Source organism: Malaya genurostris, chromosome 2 (genome assembly GCF_030247185.1).
Source record: "Malaya genurostris strain Urasoe2022 chromosome 2, Malgen_1.1, whole genome shotgun sequence".
NCBI classification, from domain to species: Eukaryota; Metazoa; Arthropoda; class Insecta; order Diptera; family Culicidae; genus Malaya; species Malaya genurostris.
In genome coordinates, this window is record NC_080571.1 from 35,375,233 (window position 1) to 35,396,677 (window position 21,445).

Below are 21,445 nucleotides of genomic sequence, written 5' to 3' on the forward strand. Positions count from 1 at the left end.
ATATTGTGGAAACGGGGTAAAAAGGAGATGTGGGAACAAAATATCTGAAAACGATAGAGATCTAATTAGTTGCCATCGAGATGATGAAGAGACAGGGAAGGGGGAACGAAAAGGTTAGTGACAAAAAAAGATCTTGTTAGTTCCATTGAAGATGGTGGACAGGGTTATGCATAGGTTTTCTTTCATATGCATGATCGAAATTGAATCAGCGGTGAACTGGGTAGCAAATGAGTGAGCTGGTGAGCTGCGGTTCTTTAGAAAAGAGCTGTGAGCTGTCAGCTCACTTCAATGATTCGATTCACTGGAACAGCTCAGGAGCGAATTGCCCATCTCTAGTCGAGGGAGCGACATCAGCAACCAACAGCGACGGAGAGTGCACCTTCTGTGTGATTAAAACCTCAAACGCTCAGGTAGCAACTCTCATTCGTATTCTGAAAATGGATTCTGGAACTATATTCCGGAACTTCGAAATTGTAGTTCTAGAATTGCAACTGAACTCTGAGTCTGCTCTTAGTTCTAAATTTAGTTCTTGAACTCAGGTCCAGTTACTTATTCCAAAATTCTTCTGCTCGGTTCTTCTTAGAATCATAATAATACTCTCAAAGAATTATGGGACATTTTACTGTACTCTATGCAACCCATTTTGGTAGTCTTCAAGCTTCAGAGCTTAGTTCCGGAACTCAGAGCCTGCGTGCTGAATTGGAAAGATTCCGGAACTGATTTCAGTTTCGAAATTGTAGTCTACTAAAATCCAACTGAGATTTTGAGTCTGTTCTAGTTCTTAAGCTCAGGTCAAGTTTCTAATTCCAGAATTCTGCAAATCGGTTCTTTTGTCCTGAATACGACTTACTTTACTATGGGGCGCGTTTTCAAAATTTATCCTGTACAAGACTGGGCAGAACTTTACCACAATATCTTTTGATGTGCTTAACCCAACAACATATTTTTTTCTACAAGCTATCGGTAATATGATCAGGAATTCGTGATTAAGTTTTCAACAGCGTGAAAAAACCACAAAAATAATTGAAAAGCAAAGTTTTCTAAATCTTTTGGAAATAATGAGGAAAATTCATCACGCTTGCTTGCCTTTTTCGCATCCGGACGACGGTTTTGAGGTAGTCAGGCACATATCAGAATCTACTGAACAAATAGAAAAGGTAATCTTTGAATAAAAACTTTTCATTTCTCTTATTACTACAGACGGAACTGAATGTCGAGGTGAGGTTCTCCTATCAAACCAAGTATAAAGCGTGAAACGCACAGGTCGTCCTCTAATATAAATCAATATGTCGTCAGGAGGAGCAGTCGGCAATGAAAGTAAACCTTTCGTGTGGTGTAAAGCCTTAAACGCTCAGGTCTCAGAGCCAGTTTTCAGGATAATTTGATAAGCTTTGTGCAATTTTCGCAGTGCAAAATTCGCAACAGTGTTTGAAATATTAGAGAATTACACAATTTGGCCCTTCTGAATGCCAGAAATTTATCTCGTACGGCATTTACATCAAAATTCTGTATGGTTCTATTTAGAACAATAATGGTATACCCAAAGAATTGTGCGAAATTTTCTTCACTATACTGTATACGGCCCATTTTTCAACCACTTGTAGTTTGTAGTAAAACTTTCTGCTAATTTGCTATATAAAATGCATAGGACCGACTTAGAAGCCATTAATGAAAGGTTCCTTACAGAACCACCATTATTTTATCATAAAAAACTATACTGGTTATTTCGTAATATTTAATAGTGTGTCAGAATTTATAATGTAAATAATCTGTACTTCAGTTTAGGAGTATCGTTTCAAATTCTAGTAGTGAAAAAGAGGAAAGCTTGCACAATTCACACAATCTATAACTGGCAATAGGCTATAGCAATAAACACAAATACTATTGGTTCGGTATGCTGTTTACAACCTTCATCAGTGTATCAATTTTAAGTATCACCAGAAAAACAAACCGGAATACTAGTATATGTGACTTGATTACGGAATAGTAAAGAAATTTTTATATTGTTAAATTAATGGGATTTGGTGCACTTTTAAGCGATTGAGTTAATTCCACTAACCGCTCTAAAATGAAAATATTTAACAGATAGTCAATAACGTTCAGTAAAATTTTGAATTTCTGATTCATGAAACATTGCAAAAAAAAATTCCGGAGAAATTACTCATTCGACTACAGCAATAACTTTCAGCGGCATGCGGATTCGCCCGAACGAATTGAACTGTCTTCTAATGCTGTATACACTTCCTCGCACACGATTCCTATCAGGGACGACAATCATCAAATCATGCTCCGCAGTAGCACGAGTGACTTATCGTACGAACCAAATTATCGGCAGCAGCCGCACGGATCCGCATAGCACCCGCACCCAAGATGTTATCTTCGCTCGCATGAGGACCAATCAAGTCCACTTCCTTCCCCTAAGCTTCCGGCAGCTGGCACTCATTGCCTCTTATGTCGTAATCTTGAACAGCAGTAGCAGCATCATCATCATCGGTTCTGCCTGAATGTGTGTAATAAAAGCATATAATTTCTTATAAAGGCGTTAATTTGCCTTCTTTGCCTTGGCAGCGGGCGGCCGAGTGGCAGAGTGGTAGAGGCAGCACAACTGAACCGATGATGCTGATGCTGTCGTAACAGAGAACGTCCTAGCGGCAGTGTGTAGAGCTTCCTGCAATAATTGGTGCATAAATTACAGCCTCCGCGGGCGCTGCCTGTCGGGTCTTGCGGGTGTCATCGTTGCATGCATGAAAGACCAGACGATATCCTGGACGGAGCCGTGCAGCAGCAGCAGTTGAGGAAAGCTCTATCAAGATGAGTGTCGACAAGGCCACTCTCATTTGAACTATCATTAATGCATGCTCTGCAAGTACGTAGACACCAAACACACATGACGTGGAGGTGGTGACGTGGCAGGGCGAGGATGCAAATTTTCACCTAATGGGGGACCCATCCGTGTGTGTGTGTGTGTGTGTGTGTGTGACAACGGACCGAACTCGCCCCGCCAACTGGGAACCATTGGGAGGAAAAGTTCAATGAAGGAAACACTAATTAATCACGGCATGCGAAACAAGAAAATTGATACTTGTTGCCATCAAAGGACAGATGCATTATGCATTTTATGCGAGATTAATCATTGTAATGAGTTTGCGCTCAGAGTGCTGCTGTCTACGAAGCGACATTCCTACATTCAGCTTTCCGGTATTTTCATTTCTAATTCAACTTCAAGAAGCAACAGCATCGCTAATTACCGACGCAGACTCCGATTGTTTGTTTTTCTAATTAAAACAGTTGCACAAATGCGACAATTGCTCCTTAGGGAAATCTGCAAGCAGATAACGAAAGTGCGATCGGATAACATAAAACAAACAGAACGGGTTTGTTGCGCTGAAGTACTTCGTGAAACTGGGGAAAAATACATAAAATCAACCGTTCCAGAATTAAAGCAGACTCCGTCGCGAACGGACCAGTGGATGAATGAAGTTGATCAACGAAATGCAATTATCCTGATTTGAATGTTGCACTTTTCACGACAGTTTTGGTTGATTATTTAGTTAAAGTTTGTGATTTTTATTGCTTGTGCGCTAGAGCAAAGAGAATTGTTGTGCGGAACTTACTGCGTAGTGTTCCGCAGAATGGTGAAAACAGAGCGGTTGTCATTGTTTTTTTTTTTTTTGAACAGCAACCTCATACTAAATTCCAGCGTGAGAATAGGAATAAGAAAACAGCTGGATGTGCACAAAATCCAGTTTTTGGAAGTAAAATCTTCTTCCTGTGTTAAACGAAGCTCGTGTGTCAATTTAAAATTCAGAATTACTTGGGTAAAAGGCTCGATGCATAGAACACTCATCTTGCAAGCCGGATGTCGTATATTTGAGCTCAGACCAGGAAGAATTCTTAGTGCCAGTAGAATTGTAGTACTAACGATGTAACAGTTCCGAACGCTAAAAGATACCGCATGAAGTAGGACTGCTCAACCAAGAGCAGGTGGACACATTGGCTCATTCCAAAAGTCTCCGGATGAATAGATTGACTCCACGGCGAAATAAACTCCACGTCCTGACGCAGTTCCTTACAGGCCACGGCAATTTCAGGTAGTACCTGCACAGGTTCGGCCACGCGACATCTTCTGCCTACCTTGGCAGCCCAGATAAGAACAAGACAGCAGAACACATCCTGTTCGGATATTCCCTAATCGCAACACAAAGGAGTAGTCTACTTAAGGTATGCGGCAAGAAGACTACACCAGAGAATCCGGTCCAAAGAATGTGACACAGTGTAGAGTTTTGGAACGCAGCGTCAACCGCGACATCCCAGATCGAGGGCATCTTGCAATGAAATTAGACCGCAGAGTCACAACTACGTCGGGGAACTCTTCAGTCGGTGTAGTCTGGATCCTTCATTTGGGGACTAGACGAGTAGATGGCGACGTAGCCCTGGATAGGATCGTCAGAACACCACTGAACCCAAAGCCATGCTCCAACCGAAATCATTGTATCGTCCCAAACATAATTCTGGTCGATTCTTGACTGTTACCGGAATCGTCGATTTCGCGAAAACTTTGTCGGGAAACTCGTTGTCTTGTATGGTGTAATAGGAAATTCGATGTCGGGAGAACGTGCTTCATCGGGGACCTCTACGTTGGTGTAGCCTAGATCCTACGCCGGGGACTTGAATCCGCGAACCCAACCGGTTCATTCGTTGACGTGTACAGAAGCGCCGGTTCCAGAATAACTTCTTTCGTTGGGGAAATCTCCGACGATATAGTCTAGATCATTAATTCCCAAAGTAGTCCCTACAACCCACCAGTGGGCACTAGCTCATTTTTAGTAAACTCAAAATTGTCAACAGGTGACTCGTTGTCCAAATAGTAGGCTTTGCTACTTAAAAGAATCTATCTGAGAAAGGCTCTGATCAAATGTATTCTTTGCCAGTTTATAGAGACTAGTGAGAAACTTTTCAATAAATCATTGGTAATTACAATCCAGGATCAAGCCAATCTATTAGTTGCAAATATGATGTCAATAGTAAATTATTCAAATTTTGTGAGTTTTCTAAGAAAGAAAACAAAAGCGAACATATGAAAACTTAAGGGTTGCTACGATCAAAAATTGGTCAAACAAGAATGAGTGTGAATAGTTTAAAAGATTTATTAGAAATTCAAATCAAGTCTACACACTAAAAAAAACCTTGTGATTTTACATCTTATAAATCGAGCACCGCAGGTCACGCAAAGTTTACGATAGACAATAAACTTCTAATTAGCGAAGCTATGGTGTCTTTTGGGTGAAGTTTCTTAAGTTCTAGATAGCGTAGAAAATTGCTGTTCGGGAAGCTATTTAAAATCAGAAGGTCTTGATGAAGATGTCATCATGCCCAGTACTCTGGAATTATTCCTCATTAGCTTCTTGCGCGTACCGCGACCGACTTGATTTGTATATCATGCAATTCAGAGTCAACATATTCTTGTAAGTTGACTGCCCTGCAAGATTTTCAGTTTGATTCTCGACGGAAGACGACATTCGGATGAAGAAGTTGGAATTCCACTTGTGGCTTCTCTTTAGACGTTTTTTGCGACATCCGACAATCGATTCCCTCCCTAGCTGGACTTACTATCATTCGACAAACATTCTCCGTATACTTATATTACATTAAGGACAGTTAATTTGACCACATTTATCAATTTCGATAGTTTTGCGAACGAATATTATGAATTTTCACAATACACAAGCAAAATTTTGACGGCTATTTCCGCAACCGAGAAGCAAAAATCGAATAAGTTCAGGTCGAATAAGATTTAGAGTACCCAACAAATGTGTGCTCTGATTCCTGATAATCTCTGCTTGTAGGGGAAGATCGTGTAAAACACTCACGCTAAAGAAATGTTGCTATATCATAACTAAAAAGAATTGAACGTGGAAGTTCCATGCATAACTACTTTCCGTCTCACTCATAATTACGAACGAATACTCGCTGTATTCATTGACAAATATACGTTATAACTCATATTTCAAAACCCTGAAAAATTTTCCATTGAAACATATGCGGGGCAAAAGGTAAACATCTATCAAAACAACGGAACAAAACACATGAAAACAACCAGGAAAAACGTACCCTCGTAAAGATTCTTCTTCTTCTTATTTAATGGAAGTTTTAGTCTCCTTGTGGAAGAGATACTTGCCAGATAGAAGATTGTTCACTATTATTCATTAAATTGATAACTTATACATAACTTTTGTGAGCGAATTCTTAAGCATTTTGGCCTACACGATTCGGGTCATTTATTGATTATTTGATGCTGAATTTCCATTACGCTTCAATTCGACACCGATGCGATTCGCAAGAGTTAATTATTATATTTTCATCAATAAACAATTTTCTACTGAATCAATTCGCATCTGAATCAGAACTGAGAAATAATGAGTGCGATATATCCGATGCACATAGAGCGGGTAATATTACAACAATATTTTTTTGTTCGCTCCCAATAGTGATTATAGCGAAGGAAGACAGTTTTAATCCCAGCTGGTCGATTAAACTGCACTATTTAAATCAAACCTAATAAAACGCTATTTAGCAGGAATTTGATTTATAGAAGTAACAAGAGCGCAGTATTCTCCATGTCTCTAACACACACCAGGCGCAACGATTGAATAGTGCATTTGAATTGGTGTAACGAATAACATGCGCTCCTTTTACTTCCGCGTATTATTTTCAGGCTAAATTGGGTAATATTTTTTAATCAGTTCCCCTGTTCTTTTTAACCATTAACATTCTGGCTTCCTCAAACGGAGACGACAATATCGTAAGGGAGAGTGTTCGGTTACCGGCACCCTTTCTTTTTAGCTCATAACTTCTAACTTAGTGCACATTATGCGGACATATAGACATCAATGGAAAGCTAAAGTCCCTGACTAACAACTGATTAAGAAACTAAGTTGATTCATTTGATTGAAAAAAAAAATTATTATCAATTTAGTAAAGCGATAAATTTTGGCCATTTTAAAAAAGGTGTTCGGTTACCGACACCCCAAGAAATTCGCTTAAAATGGAAAAATATAAGTAAATACTGCAGCTATTCAAAGAAAAAATCAGAATTTATTCTGTATGGAAGCGTTTTTGACAAAAGTCTTCATTGTTTGATTGTGACTTCGCCTTGGCTCTCTTGGTCGAATATTTGGATTGTGGCGCCTTTGGTATTAATTTGGCCGGTCTTCAACGTTTTTTCTTAGCCGGAGCATCTGCTGTATGAGCAGCTAGATCTCTTTTGATATAAGTGTATGTGAAATTTATCTTCAATTAATGTAAAACTCTAAGGCAGAAAGAAATGAATTCTTCCTAAGGCTAATTCCCGAATTAGCCTATATTTCCGAAGAAAGTATTACAATTTCTTGATTTTAGAAATCGCTCCACTCAGGTTAATGATGATGATGATGATGATGATTCTCAATTCCAGTGGTATAAATACACAATATCAGGTCGTTTTATTTTCAGAAAAGTTGAACACCACTTCATCACTTTTGAAGCTGAAGAAGATAAGTTTAAATCTTGTTCTGCATAGAACTTCCACCTCAGTTTCCACCTCACCTCGCAGAGGCGGGTGCTCCGAGAGATTTTTCGCGGTTTTCATTTCATAGTTGCATTCGCATGTCATTTTTTCAATCTTTTTTCCTCATTAAATACTCATAAAATTTAAAGACCTTCAAGTTTTGCAAATGTTTGTAAAGAGAATCTCTCATTGTTACATACGTCGTTTTTTTATACAGAATTATACAAAAATGGAATCTAGGAAGAAATTTTAAAAACTAAAGTAGGTAGTTTAAAAATAAATACATATAAGTCTGATGATTTTATTTGAAACCAGATATAGAGGTATCATTTGGCGTTAATTTAATGAGAGACATCATAAAGTTTGGGAAATTTCAGCTGAAACATCTTATTGACATATGAAAATTTTCAAAATATCAATCTGGAAAAGTTTTAAAATGTTATTAAACAGCCTAGGTGACCATTTTCGCCCCAGTCTCCTCTGCTTAGATTTTTACATTTGTACAATTAACGGTTTCCGAGTTACAACGATTTGAAAAAGGCAATTTGTGTGAAATGCAAAAATACATACGCCCTTCTTAAAAATCAGTCGGAAGTCGGATTGACCTCTCAATCAGTTCAAAAACTTATGGTTTGCCATACTGAAACCATGTGCAAAGTTTCATCCAAATCGTAGAAGGTCGATTCTGATTATGTCACTTTTTCGTCTACTCATTCCTGGAATTGCTAAGTAGCTCAAATGCTGCATTTATTATTATGTTTGGAATGAAAATCTTGCCAAAAGTACAATGCAATACAATACATTACATTCTTTTTTTTTGGAATAATTTGAAGACTTTTTTTACGTTCACGTCCACTCAGCGGTTTATGTTGAACCGTTAGATGGCGTTAGTAGTTCAACATAAACGGCTGATGCGCTGATGAGCTGAATGCGAAACGTAAAAAAAGATACTTTTTCGTTTTTTGTTTAAACGTTTTGATTTGCGTTGCATTCCTCTTAATAAGACACAAACCAATAGCGTCGAATAACTGGATGTTGAAACTAAAATATTCGTTATAATCAACAGTTAACTGAAAAGCCGCTAAATAACCCAGCATTCTAAAGCATTTATCGATTAACTTTTAAATTCTCAAAAAATCATTGAACTCATTTTTCAGTGTAGTTTTTCAGAGTGTCCACTTGATTTCCTATGAATTCTTCTCAAATGTTATGTGGATCAATTTCCTAAACATTATTTCCCAACGCATTCAATCACCTTCTATACTATCGCAATTATATTTTTGTATACCTAGCCGTCAATTACGAACCAGGAAATCAGTTTTAGAATGACACACTAGAACAAATTGTGTAATATATAGTCAGCCAATTGAATAACGCGCTACTACAACTAATACTGCGAACATCTTACCATGCCAAAAAATGAACTGAAATGAAATCTCTGCTTTGTCGTAAAAATAACGGGTATAAGCTACTGTAACCTTTTCAATTTGCAAACAGTTTTGACAAGTCCCGGGTTGACGGTTCAATGCATAGGACAGTGGTCTAACAAGCCAGCTGTCGTATGTTCGAGTCCCGACCTTGAAGGATTCTTATTGTCTGTAGGATCCATAGTACTAGCCATGCAATGATTCTGTACGCTAAGAATCGGCTGCGAAGTCTGTTGAAACAGAAATGCCAAATTCCACGGAAGGAATTTAATGCCAAGACTTTGCTTTTTATGACAAGTTAATACAGATTTAAATATGGAAACCCGGAATTTAAATATGGAAATCGGCTGCGAAGTCTGTTGAAACAGAAAGGCCAAATTCAACGGAAGGAATTTAATACCAAGACTTTGCTTTTTATGACAAGTTAATACAGATATAAATACGCTATACAAAATAGAACAAAGCCCTCTGTGTGCTGAGCGCTGGTGTTTTCTTCTTCCGTACCAAAACGTAGCGATTTTGCATTATCTGGATAAACATTTTGGGGACATTTTAAAGAATTTCAGTCTTTTATTTGCATCTCAGTTTGTGAAAATCAGTTGAAATTTTCCAAGAAAATAGGATGCGCCTAAATAAAAAATAAATACACATAATATTCAATAGCAAGCTATGGGACCATGAAACATTTCGTGTGAATCTAATGGCGTTTTTCATTGAGAAACACTGGTGGCGTGGATTGCTCTGGTTTTGCACTTTCGAGCAGAAATGGCAATGAAACACCGTCAAAATATTGCATTTCTGCTCGAAAGTGCAAAATCAGAGCAATCCACGCCACCAGTGTTTTTCAATGAAAAACGGCATAAGTTTGTGAAAATAGGTTCAGCCATCTCTGAGAAAATCGAGAACAATATTTGTCACATACACACAGACATACATAATTTTTTTTCTAGATTTTAGTACATTTCTTTATTATCGCATACAAAATAGGCTCTTTCTGAACCAATACAGACATTCCAGAGGTCGATTTTCCAAACAGTTGCCATAGGCCTCGGCCGGGATAGCCTTCAGTGAATAACTTTTTGTGTCCTCGATCGAGTCAAGGCGCGTTCCCCGGAGTAAAGATTTCAGTTTTGGAAATAGTCACAGGGGCCAAATCTAGCGAACACGGTGGCTTCCGTTTCGTGTTTGACCAAAAATTCAGTCACAATCATGCAAAAAATTCAGTTCTTTCGATACAAGGTCGGCATCGACACGTTTCACACCCAAAACATGACCCACGGACGAGCAGCATAAGGTAAATACTTGCGTTCTCGATAGAAAAGCACTTCTACTACTTTTTCAATGATTCCGTAGCCAATATTACATTTGAAATACAATTTCAAACAAACCCGTTGATCAATTGTTTTTTTTTTTTCATAGTAAAAATAGCCAGACCAATCTTTCGTGTCGTAAACAAACAGCTGCCAAGCACACACTAATTAACATATTTCGCTCAAACTTAACAGAATGTTAAAGAATTTACCAACCTAAGCAAAAAAAATTACCGATTGGGTTTTCACGCGCAATTCAATTGGACCAGTTCGGGTCAATTTTGATCAGAAAGTATATGCTTAAATATCTACTGTCATTTAGATAATTATTTTTCACTTTCACTCTTTCACTCAAAATCATGGAATAAACTTAATATTTTATATAATCTATGGTTTAAAACAACGATGACGTGTCTCTTTTTTTAATGATTTACTTTTTCCAGGATGATTGAGGATCAACCTTCAGTAATTTGGGATGAATTCTAATCAGCAATTCGGTGTTTGATGGTGTAATCAATGGTTATAACAGTAACACTTTGATTGAAAAAAACATTGCCGTTATTCTTTGTTTTCTTTAAACACCATTAAACGGGAAGTAAATCCCAGCGATCACAGGCAAATGCAATGTTCGAAAGTGCCCGTTAGAGCTAGCCCCGGCGTCTGTCCGAGGGCAACCAACTTGACTTCCGGAACGGGCAAGTGCTTTTCCGACCCGAGCATCGCATCGGTAATCGCTCCCGCTGTGGGTGGCCGCCATTGAGCAGAAAAACCATCAAGGCAAGACGCTGCCAGCTTGACTCATCGAGTTGTATCTGTTTCGTGAAACACGTAATCCGATCATAAAATTCTCAAGCAACAAACGCAGCTGATGGATGAGATTTATGCAGCACTCGATTCCAGCGCGATTGTTGTTGAAGTTATTTTTTTTGTAGCTGCTGTTTTCGATACCGGCGGGAAAAGACCTCCATTCGCAGCCGGCCTAAATCGACTGGGTGGGTGGTGTTGGGTGAGTTGGCGGGTTTTAAGGTTAATTTCATGCAAATTGTACCTGAAATTATGATCACAATCAGTTCTATTTCTTTAATTAATGCCCTGCTAACAGCAAACAGAGCATGCACAGTCAGTGTCTTTCCCCCCCCCCCTTTCCACCACGCCGCTCTCCAAGACCTGATTGTGTAAATCAGCACGCGGTATTCAACTGGGATGCACTTCCTGTTTGTTGCCCGGTGAATTATTGCTCGAGTGGTGCTCCGATTCTTCCGGCTAGAACGCGAAGAGCTATGGTAATTGCTTGTTACTGGGGGTAATTTGTGACTATTCTGTCTGTAGTTGCAGCGGTAACGGGACAGAAGCGGGACGAAGTGTTTCAAACGGCGAACGGAATCAGAAACACTACCGACAATTTATGAGTGGCGGCAAGCTAACGTAAAAAGTGAGTTTGAATCTGCTTCATGACCGTTTCTCGATGACTTTTTGCTGAGGGTCGTCATTTTTCTAATTATTGCTGAGAGTTCGCCAAGACTTCCATTGGATTTAGATAAGTTAGGTTAATTAAAATCTGGACAAGACTCGGTAATTAATTCAAGAAGAGTTCTCGTTTGATACGGTGTTTTGAAGTACTACTCGAAGTTTTATAAATAGAAAATGAGGAACCGATAGGAAATGAATCAGTTTTCTCGTTTTCACAATACAGTCGCTTATTGGATTTCTTCAATACATAGTTAATATTCTGGTATCATTTGAATGGGTACAGCTCCAGATCGTGTAGAGGGTTTAGATCATTGGGCACAAAATTACCATCATTCGTCCTGTACCACTCTAGCACGTCCTTAGTGGCATGATGCTAAATTTATCCAGAAGAATTATGGAAGGTCGTGAGCCTTCAGGAGAGAAAGAAACCACTTTTGGAGACATTCATCCTAGTGCTTTTGTCCATTTATCTTAAACTTTCGGTAATGAAACAAAGTATTCCACTTTATCCAAGTACAAATCACTTCCCAAACTAAGAACTTCATGACGAACTTGGGATCTTCTGTGTCCGGAGGTTCTCGGAAACATCCCACTTATCCTTTGGCAGTTACATACCGGAAACATTTCCAAGACTCATTTAAGACTTCAGATACTTTGTAAAGACTCCTTTGATTCTTTTTCAAGACAGTGTTAAGAATTTTTCAAGACTTTTTGTATATTTTTCAAATATTTTTCTCTCATACTGAAAATATTTTTAGGACGTTTTTAGGACTTTTATATGATTTATTAAAGACTTCTTATAGATTATTTCACGAATTTTTAAGTCATTTTCTTAAGTTCCGCTTTCAGCTCAACAGTGCGTCAGCAGTTTATATTGAACTGCTAACGCCACCTAACGGTACAACATAAACCACTGAGCAGACGTAAAGTTAATCTTATTTGCATATACTCGTCAGTGCATAGCAGATCAAACTGAACTGCTTAGGGGAAAGTCTTATAAAGCGCCCCTACTAGCCATAATGCCCCCTTTCCTTTCTTAAGCATTGAAGACTTTTCTGAACCAAAGTTTTATAACTAATACTATCTTTTCGTAGGATATTTCTGCTATGCAAGTTTGGTGGTTGTCGTGAGCAGGAAAGTATGAAAAAACTAAAAATTTCATTTGGCAGCTTTTCGATGTAAAATTTTGCTTCGACTAAATAGATGTTTTATCCGCCATTTCTTTAACATACTGATTATCTCAAAACAGTAACTTTATGGACATTTCAAGAAGCATAATGCATTATTGTTGTGGGATGAAATGTCTTTTGTTGTGTGTCATGCCACTGATTTGTTGTGAGACATATTTTACGCCTGCTGGGGCATTATGTCTGAGGCGAGCGAAAAAAACTAAGAATGTGACCGTTTTGGAAAATGTGTCTATATCAATCAATTCTCATCTTTTCTATTGGAGTCATTGAAAATTATGTTCCTCATCCGTATTGCAATGAAATACTTACATTCTCGCGGAAAATATATCAATACACTTGGAAATATCTCAATGTTTTCTTAAAGGGGGCATATTATAACACTTTACCCTAATTCAAAACTCGGTAGTTCAATTTGAACCGCTAAGCAGACGCTATTTGCGAAACACTTCCCATGATTGCGCCGAGCGCAATGTCTAATCTGACGTCTTGACGGAAAACCCCATTGGCAACTTCATTGGCCTACCACAGTTTTTGGTAATTCAGGAGTTTTAGTTGAAAACCCATTTTTGGACTGTAGGCTCGCATTACCGATTTCAACAATTCTTTACGTTTCGTCTTAGACTCGTCAGTGCAGAGCAGTTCAAATTGAACTGCTTAATGCAAAACTCGGCTGTTCAATTTGAGCCGCTAAGCTAATTTTCTAGATTTTTGCTTTAGACACTTTAAAGACGTTCTTAAAACTTTTCTAAGACCTTTTCAAAACTTTTAAAAGCTATTCATAGATTTTTTGTGACTTACTCAAAAAAAATTAGGACTTTTCATATTTTTTTAAGAGGTTTTCAAGGTGCATAGAATACATTTTGAAGATATTGTAGACTTATTTGAAACATTTTTTTTTTGTTTTTTTTAACAACTTTTTAATATAATTCAAGACATTTTTTTGAAGACATTTAAAAAACATTTTAAAGACTTTTTAAATAATTTTTAATAATGTTAAAGGTTTTTCGAAGATTTCTTGAAAACTTTAAAATAAATGTTAGAACTATTAACAAAAAATTTGGGACAGGCACTCTGCTTGTTTTTACTTATTACTATTTTTCAAGGATTATTTTCAAGGCTTTTCGAAAAAAAATTTTAAGTGTTTTAACGACTTTTGGGAGATTTTTTCAGGTGTTATTTCGGAACTTTTTAATAAAGATCTAAAGATTTTTAAAGATGTTCTAAAGACTTTTTGCGGAAGTTCATAAGAGTTTTTTTAAGTTTGTAAGACTTGTGAAACTTTATTTAATAACATTGGTTTAAAAACTTGTAAGACTTCAGTTTTTGCAATGACTGAGCGGAAATATATATTGGAGAAGCCAAGTGAAAGAAAAACTAACAGAAAAGATGAATTTTTGGATCTTGATGCTTGATCGGAGAAATAGGTATAAAGCGAGAGGACTAGTGTTTGATGGACAGAGAAGATATTTGGATGTGAGATATCGGTCGGGTGACGGCCAGGATGTAGACCATGTTCGATGTACGTTGCTACTATGTCTGTTTCGAGTTTTGCAGTGGCTAAAACAAGATCAGAGTGGCGAAATGGTAGCGCGTATGCACGGAATGCATAAGAACGCAGGTTCGAGTCCTGTCTCTGAGCGTATCTTTTTCCAAAAATTCATCTTTTCTGTTAGTTTTTCTTTCATTTGCCTTCTTCAATATATATTTCCGGCTTTACGTCAAACTAAAAATTAATAAATCGTTGTAAGACTTGCAAGAGTTGACATGTAAACTTTTGAAGGGTTTGAAGGGCTCTAAGACATTGTTAAGGCCTTTCAAGACTTTTTCATGATTTTTTACGGACTTCTCTAAGACTTTTCTAAGACTATTTTAAAACATTTTTAAGACATTTTCAGGACTTTTTATACTTCTTTAAGAGGTTTCTAAGATACCTAGAATACATTTTAAGATACTGTAGACTTATTTGAAACATTTTTTTGGTTATCTTACAACTCTTTTATTATAATCCCAGACATTTTTTAATTTTTTTAAGACTATCTTAAGCCATTTTAAAGACTGCTTAAAAACTGTTTAAATACTTCTTTATAAGGTTTAAGACATTTAGAAGATATTTTGAAGATTTTTTAGGACTATTAACAACATTTTTTAAGACTTTTTATTTTTTATATTTTATATTAATATCTAATTTTCGACATTTTACTATTTTCAAGCATATATAGAATTATTTCAAAGGCTTTTCTAAGTAATGTTTTAGGCGTTTTAAGGACTTTTGGAAGATTTTTTTGGGTTTGAAGATGTTTTGAAGACTTTTTGGGGATGTTCATTAGAGTTTTTTTAAGTTTTCAAGACTTGTGAAACTTTATTTAACAATATTAGTTTCAAAACTTGTAAGACTTGTAAAACTTTGAATGCTTTGAAGGCCTCTAAAACATTTTTAAGGCCTTTCAAGACTTTTCCATGATTTTTTTCAAGACTTCATTAAGACTTTTCTAAGACTATTTCAAAACATTTTTAAGTAGTTTTCAAGACTTTTCAAAGATCTTTTCAAGACTATTTAATGACTTTTTAGAGGTCTTTTGAAAACATTTTAAAAACATTTTCAAACATTTTTAAAATGTTTCCAGGACATTTTTAATAACTTTCTAAGCCGTTTTCAAGACATTTTTAACAAAATTTTAAACGGAATTTTTAAACAAAATTTAAAACGAAACATTTTTGAAGGCTGCCTTAAGAAATGTTTAGGACTTTTTAAAAACTTTTTAAATACTTTTTAATAATGTTTAAGGCGTTTCGAAAATATTTTGAAGACATCAAAAATTTTGTTGGGACTATTAACAATTTTTTTTAGATTTCTTATCTAATCTAATTTTGTAGGCACGCTGCTCAAGCTCTAAGATGCCGAACGCATTTAAGACTTTTTAATTTGTTTTTACTTCTTATTATTTTTAAACTAATTTAGGATTATTTTCAAGGCTTTTCTAAGAAATTGTTTTGGCGTTTAAAGGACTTTTGGAAGATTTTTTTAGGAACTAAAACTTTTTAATACTGTTTAAAGACTGTTTGAATATGTTTTGAAGACTTTTTGAGGACGTTCATAAGAGTTTTTTTGTAAGACTTGTGAAACTTTAATAATTTTAGTTCAAAAACTAGTAAGACTTGCAAGAATTGCAAGGCCTTTCAAGACTTTTCCATGATTTTTTCAAGACTTCATTAAGACTTTTCTAAGACTTTTTTGAAACTATTTTAAGACATTTTTAAGTAGTTTTTTTTTCAAGACTTTTCAAAGATCTTTTTAAGACTATTTAATGACTTTTTAGAGATTTTTTGAAGACATTTTAGAAACATTTTTAAGCCTTTTTAAGATGTTTCCAGGACATTTTTAAGAATTTCTAAGCCTTTTTCAAAACATTTTTAACAAAATTTTAGACGGAAACCGGAAACCGGGAACCAAAACTTAACGAAATCGCAAACAGGGAACTGGAAAAAAGGAGCCGAAAAATATCGGACTTTGGGAGTTGGGAACCAGACAAAACTAGGAACTGCTAACAGGAAACCGAAAATTGGAAACCAGAAACCGAAACTGAAAAGTGGAAAACGGGAACCGGAGACCAGGAACTAAAAACCGGAAACCAAAAACCGGAACCGAAAACCAGAAACCGGAAACCGAAAACCAGAAACCGAGAACCGAGAACCGAGAACCGAGAACCGAGAACCGAGAATCGAACTAGAACTAGAAATCGGAAACCGAAAACAGAAAACAAAAGAAAAAACTGGAACCGGAAACCGGAAAAAAGCCAAGAATCGGTGACCGATAACTAGAAACTGGAAACGAGGTATCGTAAGCGGGGAACTGGAAACCGGGACCGGGACCGGAACCGGTAACCGAAAAAAAACGTGAGCCGGAAAAACGGGTAAAAACGGGAAACCGGAAACCCGAAACCGGAAAGTGGGAAACGGGAACCGGAAACCAGGAACCAAACACCGGGAACCGAAGAGCAGGAAACAGTTCTGGGAACCGGAAATCGAGAACCGAGAATCGAGAATCGAGAACCGAGAACCGAGAACCGAGAACCGAGAACCGAGATCCGGAAACCAAGAATCGAACTAGAACTACAAATCGGAAACCGGAAACAGGAAAGCGGGGAACTGGAAACCGGGACCGAAACCGGTAACCGAAAAAAAACGTGAACCGGAAAAACGGGTAAAAACGAGAAACCGGAAAGCCGAAACCGGAAAGTGGGAAACGGGAACCGGAAACCAGGAACCAAACACCGGGAACCGAAGAGCAGGAAACAGTTCTGGGAACCGGAAATCGAGAACCGAGAATCGAGAACCGAGAACCGAGACCCGAGAATCGAGAACCGAGAACCGAGAACCGAGAACCGAGAACCGAGAACCGAGAACCGAGAACCGAGAACCGAGAACCGAGAACCGAGAACCGAGAACCGAGAACCGAGAACCGAGAACCGAGAACCGAGAACCGAGAACCGAGAACCGAGAACCGAGAACCGAGAACCGAGAACCGAGAACCGAGAACCGAGAACCGAGAACCGAGAACCGAGAACCGAGAACCGAGAACCGAGAACCGAGAACCGAGAACCGAGAACCGAGAACCGAGAACCGAGAGCCGAGAGCCGAGAACCGAGAACCGAGAACCGAGAACCGAGAACCGAGAACCGAGAACCGAGAACCGAGAACCGAGGACCGAGAACCGAGAACCGAGAACCGAGAACCGAGAACCGAGAACCGAGAACCGAGAACCGAGAACCGAGAACCGAGAACCGAGAACCGAGAACCGAGAACCGAGAACCGAGGACCGAGAACCGAGAACCGAGAACCGAGAACCGAGAACCGAGAACCGAGAACCGAGAACCGAGAACCGAGAACCGAGAACCGAGAACCGAAAACCGAGAACCGGAAATTGAAAACCAGAAACCGGAAGCCGGGAGCAAGGAACTAAACTGGGAAAGTTTGTGGGAACCAGAAACCGGGAACCGGAAACCGAAAACCAGTAACCAGGAACTGGGATCCGAAAACCGGAAACTAGAAATCGGAAACCAAGAACCGGGAAACGGCAACCAGTAACCAGGAACAGGAAAAAACCGAGAATCGGAAACCAGAAATCGGTTATCGGGAACTATAGAACTATAGAACTTCAAATAAACCAATAAGTTTCAATATATTGCGGTGGTCGGATGCAAAGCGAATCGTTTCATACTGATGTGCCGAACGAAAACTAGTTCCGATTTACTTTCCGATTCGGGTTGTGATCATTTAGGGGCTAGCCAATTTTTATGCTTAGGACACGTTACCGAGTTTGTTATTCTTTTGAAAATTAAACTCACTCATTTTTCTCTGAGAAGGCTGTACCGATTTTCACTATCACAGGTTAATGGCCCCATATGAAATTCCGAAATTTCGTCCGATTCCAATTTACGGTTCTTGAATTACAGGGTGATGAGTGTTTTATATTTCAAAATTAAAAATTGGCCTTAAAATTGTTTACAATTGTATGATATTTTAGTGCTGAAATAGGAGAATTCCTATTTTTATTCTATCGTCAAATAATAGTATTTTAGAAAAAGGTGGGTTAGTAAAGTCAGAAACACAACCGGATGACGTGAATATAAATAAAATGTATGGTTCAGTTTGTTTGATGTTAAATTCCTTAACCTTAATTCTTGATCTGAATTCTGAAACTTAATTTTGTTGCTAGATTCTGGATCTGAATACTGAACCGGAACTCAAGATGGATCAAGATTGTTGAACTGATCACTAAGCCTGTATTGTGCAACTGTATTTTGGACCTGAATTCAAGACTAGGATTCTGGTTTGGCATTGAATTATGAATCCAATTCCAAGCCCTGAATCGTGGACCTAGATTCTGGTCTGCAGCTGAATTTAAGTTACAAAGCCCCGGTACAGGATTTAGTTTTCAAATTCGGATCTAGAGTTCATCTCCAAAAATTTGTTCTAGAATACAGATCTGGAATGGAATTTAGTTCAAACATCTTCCTCTGTTTCTGGATCTGCAGCTACACTCCTAGAATCATGGAACTGAATTCTAACTTTCGATTCTAGATGAGGAGTTGAAATCTAGATCTGAATTTTAGAAATGAAAAAGAAAATCTTCATTTAGGGGTTAGCCAAATTTTGTGCTAGGGCACATAACCGTTTTTTTATTTTTACGTTTCGTCTTTGACTCATCAGCGCAGAACAGTTCAAATTGAACTGCTTAGTGCTAAACTCGGCAGTTCACTGTGAACCGCTAAGCAGACGTAAAGTTTCTGCTATTACAGAACACTTTTTGTTTTGCAACGGCGTGCAATGTCTTTTTTGACGTGCCGAACGAAAACTTGTTTTCGACTATTTCTGGCCGATGCAGGTTTGGTCATTTAGGGTTTAGACATGGCACTCCGTTGTAGCAGAAACTTTACGTCTGCTTAGCGGTTCATAGTGAACTGCCGAGTTTAGCACTAAGCAGTTTAATTTGAACAGCTCTGCTCTGATGAGTCAAAGACGAAACGTAAAAATAATAAAAAGAAAATCTTGTCTTAGATTCAGAAACTGAATTTTTGAATTGAACTCTAGAATTAGATTCTGGACCAAGATTCTGGTCTGAGCTGAACGGTTAAATTAGGGGCTTTGACTTATCAAACATTTTAGAAAACATTAATTTTCCGTTAATAGAAAATCCTATAAACAATAACTTGTATAAAAATAAAGGGAGGTCTATAATACACTACCAACATTGGGGCCAAACCTAATGTGAAATTTTTGAATATCGACAAATCGGAAATAGCCATTTATATATTGAAAATAAATTAATCCATCAATTCTCAAATCCATTGAAAATAGCTCAAAATATTACTTTTGGACCTCAATCCGTCATAACCATTCCAAAAATAATAATATTTTAGGAATTTGTTTTTACCTCGATAAAGTGTAGGTCGCTATTTTGAAACTTTCCATTTCAAAATATTCATATGAAGATATTTGAAACAGCATAGATAAACAACAATAGTCATTGACATCCACTCATCAAGCTGGTAGACGTGCTCTGATTGACACGTTAGGTGAGGACCTAAGTGCCAATGACAGTTTCCTGAAAAATTCGTTGGTGATTATATATTTATAGATTCTGAACTAAAATCGAGGTGTAAAGCAACGATCGAAGCCGGCAGCAGTGCGAGTGAAATCAAGATGATGAAATCATTATGACCTGCTGTGATTGGTTTGTGAAAACATAGATCAATTCGAACCAATTTTTCAATGGTATTCTATTGAAATACGGGAACGACGTTACCATACGTGTTTAAGTGGAATGTTTCCGAATCGATTCGTAGTTAAATTATACAAATCCATCAACAAATGACTGAGTGATAAGCGTTCAAAATTATGACAGAAAAAAGTTACACGGCTGAATTGACACCCGGTCCCGTATAGTGAAGAGTAAGGAATTTTTAATGCCACTTGAGCCAATTAGCTTTGATTCCTGATAATTATACAAAGCCATTTAATCTCATCGCTCCGAAGAGAAGAGGACATTCGAATTCATAGCGTCAATTTGCGTTTGACTCATAAGCACTTTGGCACTGATAAAAGTCATCAGTAAAGGCTTCAGTATGTAGGTTTTAAACGAAGTTTTCGGTAGCCACTTTAAATGATGGAGTACAGTTTAATGTAGTGGAAAAACATATCCTCGGAGTAAATGTTTTGCTCATGAAAAGCTTTCCGCACAATTATTCATAATTGGTTTTTATATCGGCGTACCATTAATCTGATTTGATTATTCAAACTTTTTTTTTCTATGCATCCGATTTCCAATGAGAAAACATATGCCGGATGTAGGAACTCGGTCGGCCTCCATCGACCACGTTTTTTCCATGAACGATCGAAATCCTCATCAAACTTAATTATTATGCATTAATTCAATAGATGTATATGTTATATGTTTTTTTTTGTCACGGGACCGCATCGCACCGGGACTTACATCGCATGCCGCGGTGTGTCCCTGTTCTGTCGCATGCAAAGCAAACTCAGGTACAGTGCTGTACACAGCAAACGGCATGCAAGGCGTTTAATTACCTTCAATCAGTTTAATTTTGACACACACACCGATGGCAACGCCCGCCGCCATTGCAGTGAAACGGTTACCGCTTTCGTGTTGATTGGCAGTTTGTACGTATTTAATTTTTATGCTCATATTTCTACCGACACTTACTCAGGAGGGATGCAAACGTTGACAACCAGCCACCGTGACACCAAAGTGGGCGTTGACCGACGGTTCGGTATTAAATTCTGTCAGATAAATTTCTTCTCAAACGTCAAATTTCGTCACGTCTATTCGGAACATGCGATTTTGAACCATATTATTAGTTTTATTAGTGCTTTGACATTCTTCCCTTAGATACATGAAAGAGTAATAAAATTTTCGTCCTCGAAACATACGCATCATGCTGTCATGTGTTTCCTAACCAAAGCCACCTGCAAGATCGCGAA

General features: G+C 37.8%; 1 protein-coding gene across 1 annotated transcript; it reads left to right on the forward strand.

Moving 5' to 3' along the window:
- The first annotated feature begins 1,210 nt into the window (after positions 1–1,210).
- LOC131428583 (neurofilament heavy polypeptide-like) lies at positions 1,211–18,028 on the forward strand. The gene is made up of 3 exons (XM_058592629.1): positions 1,211–1,218; positions 16,891–17,111; positions 17,181–18,028. The coding sequence occupies exons 1-3, from the start codon at positions 1,211–1,213 to the stop codon at positions 18,026–18,028; spliced, it is 1,077 nt and encodes a 358-aa protein (XP_058448612.1).
- Positions 18,029–21,445: the final 3,417 nt, after the last annotated feature.

What these genes read in the sequence shown, in the direction of transcription:
- LOC131428583 (XM_058592629.1), top strand. An exon ending in GGAAACCGGGACCGAAACCG is followed by an intron (nt 17,112 to 17,180) that starts GTAACCGAAAAA and finishes GAAACCGGAAAG; the next exon opens with TGGGAAACGGGAACCGGAAA.